Raw genomic sequence first — 7,239 nt, forward strand, 5'->3', positions numbered from 1 at the left:
GTTTTTGATTGTTGTTGATATTGGTTGATATTGTAAACTAAATTGTTTTGTAGAAACCTTTATTTGATGGGTCATCATAGGACTTGAGTAGAACAATGAGTTAACTAGTAGTTAAAGACTTTATATTTCCCTGCCTTGCTCACAAAGGGAAAAGTGGAATTATACTGTTAAATACTCACTACTACATTAACGAGCAATGGCGACACTCTATTACGACGGTTAGTTTTGAACCGTAGCAATAGATACTCTATTGCGACAATTAGGACCCTATTGCTACGGTTATTTTAAAACCGTCGCAATAGACTACTTATTGCTATGGGACGGATACCTATTACTACGGTTGTGTATAAATCGTCGCAATAGAATCAGAAATTAAAAAAAAAAAAAACCTAAAACTAATACCCAAAAATAAAATCAAAAACCCACTTTCCCAAATCCCATTTCCTTCTCGTCACCTTCACCGCCATTTCTCTTCTTCTTCCTTCTCATCCCTTCTCCTTCTTTCTCATATAAACCGACCTTCCCTTTTCTCTGTGCAGCAAAATCAGGCGGCGGCTTTCACCGAACACGAACACCACTTCTCACGGTGGTTCTACAACCAATTACCGGTGTTCCTCTTTTTGTATTTGTTAGTGTAAACAAACTAAGGTATTAAATCTCTTAATTTCTATGTGCAATTTCATTTTACTCATCTTTTATAATCGATTTTCTTCTCATATGTTTGAACTCTAACTATTTTTAATCGAAATTACATGTAAAAAATGAATATATTTTTAGAATTTATTCCATTAAAGAAGAAAGATCTGAAAATCCTTTTGTGTTCTTTGTTCATCCATTTCGAAGGCTTTAGTTGGGTTCTTTTTAGTGTTGATTAGTATTGTTTTTTGGGTTATTTGATTTCTAGTATAAAGTTTGGTATTTATTGAAATTTCAGTCCGGAATTTGAACGTTCTGTTTTGGCCACTTTCGAAGTAGTTCTAATGGTTTTTGGGTTCTGGTTGCTTCATAAGAATTGTAGAGCTCCGAGTCACGGTCGCGTGGCGTGGGCACTTGAATCGCCCCAAAATGAGTTCGTATGACCCTCATACCCAAAATACTAGCAGGGTGTCTTGTAAATTCGAAAATGATTTTTTTTTTTTATTTATTTACTTGTTCATAATTAAAGTTGGAGTTGGAGTTCAAATTGAGTACTCTTTTTATCATGTGTTTAGGGTTAGTAGTTATCCTTCAATTGGGTTTTATTAATACGAGGTTGATTTCATTGACATACTTTCATTAGCGTGCTCTTTCGTCATGAATTAAGCTTTAATTTTATTGAATCTTGAGTTATATAAATTAATTGGATGAGTTATGTTGATTGAGAGTATTAGCTGGATATGTGATACTGGATAATTATGGTTAGGAATTAGGAATTGATGGCAAATAATGAGTTATCTTGTTGCTTGCATATAATCTTTATATCTTGTTTGCTTGTGCTATTTAAGCCAAGTATGGTAATACAATACGTTGTTTAATGATTAACAGTTGCTAAAGAATACTGACATTCCGGAGAGTCCCATGTTTAAACCCGAGTATGTTATTAGTTTCTTCTTCTATAAGTTTATTTGAATTAGCAGTTTCTTCATTATGCACTTGCTTATCAGCGTCTATGTTATTATCTGCAATGAGCTGCCTGACATGATTAATCTTACTGTCTTAGCAACAATTCAAGTGTATTATTCTCAGTATATTTTATACATGAAGCGGAAAATGTATAATCTTGATGTCCAAGATATAGGAGATAACCTAAAAGTTAATGAAAATTTCATATTATTGCCTCACTGGAAAATTTGGATTTCCTCAGCAAACAATAAATAGACTGATAAATTAGTGATATACTAGCTTTATACTTTATTTGTTTGAGATATACATGAACAAACTATAATTATAAGTTTGAATTGTGCCTTTTAGAGCCGGAGCAAGAGGTTATTTTTGTCGACGAAGCTGGCTGTCCTGAGGAGCGTGTCGCAGAAGCCTTCAAGTGCCTCTCTGAATATGATCCTGCAGGCTGTTGGGAAGATGATTTGACAAAATCGTTTCGTTATTGGAAGATACGTGATTTTGCATATGCTTATCGTGCCAAGCTTGTTACCCCATCGATGGTCTGATACCTTACCTATAATCATTTTGATCTAGAGCCTTTCACTTTTATACTATTACATGACATACAATCAACTATTAATAAGTGCAGATTGCTGAGAGAATAATCTCAGCCTTGGAGGTCTTTAATAAAGAAAATCCGACCACTGCATTACTCATATCTTTTGACGCTGAGGATGTAAGGGCGCAAGCAGCTGCTTCTACTCAAAGATTTGAAGAAGGTAATGCTCATTTCTGACGTTTTCGGAATGTGTTTGTTGGTAATGATGCTCTCATATATTTTTCTTCAGTATTTTCTTTTGACATATTAAATTTAAGATTATGTCATCACTAACTGATTGACATGGATTTGCAGGAAAACCTATATCAATTTTGGACGGAGTATTCATGACAATCAAGGATTATATAGATTGTTACCCTTATCCATCTAATGGTACAACCAAAATGACTATTGTTTGCTAATCTTTGAAACAGTCGTATTATTAGAAGATTTCATTAGTCGTTTTTAACGCCTAATTTTTCTTATATATTTGTTCGTTACTAATTATAATTTAATTAGTGATGGTAGTAATTTGAAAAATCTCTACGATGATTAGAAACTTGTTAATTCGTAACATGATTATGAATCGAAACAAGTAACGTAAACTTTGGAGGTAAAAACTTAAAATTGAGCAACTACCCATAACAGTTCAAAAAAAAAAATTTTTAATTATTACCCAAGCATATTATATAACCATGATGGGAGTAAATTAAATATTTCACACATATACAAGTGATTTTTAAACATGAAGTACAAGTTACATAACTTGTTACATGTACAACAATTTTTACCCAAACTTTAAACTATCTTAGATAAACCTTTATTATACCATAATAGACCAAATTGAGGACAAAAAGCACTCCAAACCAGCCCCAAAACAGCAGCCCCTAGCTGTCATACTAGCCCTCTTTTAGCCCCAAAACTCACTTACACACTCCACCAAACTCTCTACCCAAAGCCCCTATTGTTCTTACCCAAAAACACCATCATAACAAGCATGCAAACATAATAAATCAAGACATATTTGCTGTCCATATTTTCAGCTCCATCAACCTTCTTTCACTCTTCATTTTACTCCTTATTTCATCCATAAGCAAAGTTGAAGTTCAATCTTACAATTTCTAGCAAAAACACCTTATTTTCTCATCAAATCTTCTTCAAAAACCCATCTAAAACTTCTGAAAATTTATGTTTATAAACTCAAATCTCCCATAAAAATAATCTTCATCTTAAGAGCTTTCCATAGACACCAAACTTGAAGAAATCCACCAAGTATAGAGTAAGTTATGTTCATTTCTTTATTCCACTAGTTTTTGTTAAAACTTGTTCATGTAAAATATTTTTTTTACATGAATCTTTCTATAAACTAAGATCATTATAAAATGAATATTTTATCTCTAAACTAAGAAAATCATCATTTATAAATCTATAAAATAGGCCATAATAGAAAGTAAGAAGATGCATTTCTACAAACATATAAATTTTGTTACTTAAAGGATTCAAGTAAAATTATGGGACTTAACTAATTATGTTGCTTAACATAATAAGTATATTCCAAATATGTTAAAATCATCACAAGTATTAGCCTAACAACTCTAACTAGGAAAAGTTAAGTGCATATTAGAAATCCAAAATTATTATTGATTTTTGGATGAATGCAATAGGTTTAGTTGAAGAGTTGGAGTTGAGACTTGAAGGGCAAGGACCCAAAGTTAGAACCACTTCTAAGAACACGTAGGAGCTTACGTGGGAGCTTACGGAATAATTATATAGGCTTGGAGTCGAGGTATGTCACATGGGGTGATTTTTAAAGGATTTAAGAACAAGTTGGGAAAATTTGTGTATAAACTTCTTTTTAAAAAAAAAATAAATAAATAAATTCCCAAAGTGAAGTTCTTAAATCTTGAAAAATGATGTGAAAATGATAAATTTGAGTATGGAATAATTTATTACATGTATTATTATTGTGGGCATCATGCATGTTGATTTTATAAATTATTGTATGTTTAAAGGCATGTTTAACACTACTTTGTGAAAGTTATTGTGATGGAAATGATTATATGAATTTGAAAACATTTTAAATTCATTTTAAGAGAAATTTTCAGTAGCCATATGTTAAGAAAATTTCTTGGATACTTTTTGTTGAGATTATTCGTTAAATTGATATTTTAATGGATTTTAAGGTGTTAAATACTCTTATTATAAAACATGGTATTAGATGAACTCTTCATCATCAAAAATAATTAATAAAAACATATTATAATGTCTCCAACAAGATTTGGCCAGAATATATTTAGTTTTGAATTTTTTTTATAATTTTTGAATAATCGTTAAATTGTTTAACGGTAAATTGTAAAATGATAAAATATAAAATAATTACCAAACAAAGACATATGGACTTGAAATTTTTATCACATACTTATATGGACAGTAGGTAAAATTGGTAAAAGTTTGGGAAGATTTCGTTGACATTTAAGGACCTTAATAATTTTTACTCGTTTATTAATAATCGGTAAGTTTGAAAACGGTAAAATATAAAATAAATACTAAATGACGTCTTTTGGACATGAAAATTTTATGAGACACTTATATAATCAGTAGATATATGTTAAAAAACTTTATATGGATTTTTGTGACCATATATGGACTTAAATAAATTTTATTCGGTTTATCGGTAAAATAACGATATTAATTATTAAAAATACTGCACATGATTTTTAATGGTTATTTAAAATTTTATACTTCTTAAAATAGCTTCTGGAATATCATATAATTTTTTTTATAATAGTTTAATCGGACTCAAATAATTTTAAAGCTATTTTATTTTATTTATCGATAAAATGTCTATACAAATAATAAAACATCATACATGAGTTTTATAAGTTCAAATGGCTTAATAAACATGTTATATGACTTCTGGGACTTTGGTATAATTTTATAAAATAAATTATTAATTATTTACTAATTTATCAAATTAATAGAAAATGTTTATTTATTAAAAAATGTAATATTGTTAATTAAATTTGGGTAAAAATAAACCTATATAAAAAAATTATATTTATATTAATAACGTACTGCCTCATAGTATAAATTAAGTTTAAATTAGATGGTTTATAAATTTTACGGATTTAAGACACCATTTAAATGACGGTAAATACCCAAATTGTCGAAAATAATTGTAAGATCGTTATAAATTCGCATAACCAATTATAATCTGATGGGACAACCTTAAATTCATTTTAAATAAGGTATTATAATGACTTGATTAATTTGGGCCTTGTTGGAGAATTAATATGTACTTTGTAAATCAATTACCGATTTTAATACCTGCAAACTATTTCGTATTTAAGAAAATAGTGTTTTATGAAATCTTCTGTCGTAAGGATTTTATAGACTTATGAATCATATTCTAGTTGTTTTGAATGAATTTCAAAACCCTTTTAGTTATATTTACTTTGAGAAGGATTGAAACGAAACATTTTAGTGGTTTCCTTAAAAAAAAAAAATCATATTGAACTTTAATTACTTTTTGTTACGATGCATTTCCATACATGCTAGTGATGCCCCAATATAATACAAAGGTTATGTTTAATGATATGATTATGCTAAGCATGTTTTACCATGTGGGAAATATTATGATTTGATTTTGCTAAGTTGCAAATAAAGTATGTTTTGCTATGTGCAAATAAAAGATGTTTATCATGTGGAAAAAGTTAATATTTTTGACTTTCAAATGCTATTAAGATTACAAGATATATAATATGTACAAAAAAATATTTTAGCCTAAATGGCGGGTACATATGCCACAGCAAATGTTGTGTGCATGATTAAACGGCTCACCAATGCTGAGCGCGTATTGTTCACAATACCATTGTGTTACACTTGCCAGACATGTCGCGGACGGTAGACCGACTACCAAACGAGTCACAGGATGACTCATAGAGTACCCATGTAAACTTATGATATGAGTTTGAAATTGATTTGGATCCATTGAGATCTTATGATTTATGATGAAAAATGAGAATTTGAAATGACTATAGAGCCATTGAACTGGATTTGAATCATAATATGATTTATCAAATGAAAAAGCATATTTCAAAATGAATTTACTCAAAAAAAAAAAGGGTTTCAATAACTTGTTTGACGGACACCAGCGTGTTTATACTCAGCCTTTTTGCTGATACTATGCTTTGTATGTTTCCAATGGTTTTGTTTTTAGAGTAAACCCCTATGGCACCTCGACGGAGAATGGATATGCGAGCGGAAGATGAACCTGAGTTGGAGTATGACTCCCCTTTGTTTAGATCTCGTTATTTTATTTGAGAGACTGTTAGTTTAGATTTAGACTATTTTAAGGATGTCATTTGAACTTTGGACTTATTTCGATTTGGTTGTAATTTTCCTATATTTTGGACAGTTAATACTTCCGTTATATTGCTTTGGTTTGGTTCAAGTATTATACTTGAATATTGGTTTGACCTTTAAGTAACCCCTTAATTGTGTTGGCAAAAGTAAGCTTCCGCTTGATTAATACTAAATTCCAGTTAGTGTTTGCCTTCATAATTCGAGGCGGTTACAATCTTTCTACACGCATGAAGCTCACCATCAACCTTTGTTTATTTTTAGGTGCTACTACATGGTTTCATGAAGTTCGACCGGTTAAGAAAGATTCAGTTTCTGTTTCTAAAGTGCGCAATTGTGGTGTAATTTTAATCGGAAAGGCAAAGTTGAAGTTCTTTGTTGATGATGAAGTCCTTTTGCAATGTTGCATGTATCAAAACCACTAATTGAACTAATTAGATTTGGTGCTTTATTTTGTATTAGAGTTGATGAATTATATCAAAGTTATATATATTGGTGCTTTATTTTGTATTAGAGTTGATGAATTATATCAAAGTTAATTATATATATATATGTATATAATTTATAGCTTCATCAAGGCCTTGCAATAGAGAGCCATTACCATCGCCATAGACCCATTGGAACGGATAAAACATGGGGTTGCAATAGGTTGCAATGACCGTCGCAAAAGACTTATTATAACAGTTGCAAAGTTACCG

The 7,239-nt window shown here is 30.2% G+C and overlaps 1 protein-coding gene across 6 annotated transcripts; it reads left to right on the forward strand.

Annotated features, from left to right (window-relative positions):
- Positions 1-356: 356 nt before the first annotated feature.
- On the forward strand, positions 357-7,035 carry LOC130801631 (fatty acid amide hydrolase-like). 6 transcript variants are annotated; one of them, XR_009039652.1, is made up of 8 exons: positions 357-648; positions 1,525-1,571; positions 1,951-2,141; positions 2,231-2,360; positions 2,495-3,458; positions 3,844-3,965; positions 6,399-6,462; positions 6,806-7,035. XR_009039652.1 is itself a non-coding variant. In XM_057665508.1 (6 exons), exons 3-6 carry the CDS (start codon positions 2,139-2,141, stop codon positions 6,964-6,966), a joined length of 372 nt encoding a protein of 123 aa, XP_057521491.1. In that variant the 5' UTR covers positions 367-648; positions 1,525-1,571; positions 1,951-2,138; the 3' UTR covers positions 6,967-7,035. The 6 variants fall into 6 exon arrangements, 3 of the variants coding, with proteins under 3 accessions (XP_057521491.1, XP_057521494.1, XP_057521493.1); XR_009039653.1 differs by lacking the exon at positions 6,399-6,462 and having other exon boundaries at positions 358-648; XR_009039651.1 differs by lacking the exon at positions 6,806-7,035 and having other exon boundaries at positions 358-648; positions 6,399-6,782.
- The last annotated feature ends 204 nt before the right edge of the window (positions 7,036-7,239 follow it).

This window comes from Amaranthus tricolor, chromosome 15 (genome assembly GCF_026212465.1).
Source record: "Amaranthus tricolor cultivar Red isolate AtriRed21 chromosome 15, ASM2621246v1, whole genome shotgun sequence".
In the NCBI taxonomy this organism is placed as follows: Eukaryota; Viridiplantae; Streptophyta; class Magnoliopsida; order Caryophyllales; family Amaranthaceae; genus Amaranthus; species Amaranthus tricolor.

What these genes read in the sequence shown, in the direction of transcription:
- LOC130801631 (XM_057665508.1), top strand. An exon ending in TACTCAAAGATTTGAAGAAG is followed by an intron (nt 2,361 to 2,494) that starts GTAATGCTCATT and finishes ATGGATTTGCAG; the next exon opens with GAAAACCTATATCAATTTTG. An exon ending in TTACCCTTATCCATCTAATG is followed by an intron (nt 2,573 to 6,805) that starts GTACAACCAAAA and finishes GTTTATTTTTAG; the next exon opens with GTGCTACTACATGGTTTCAT.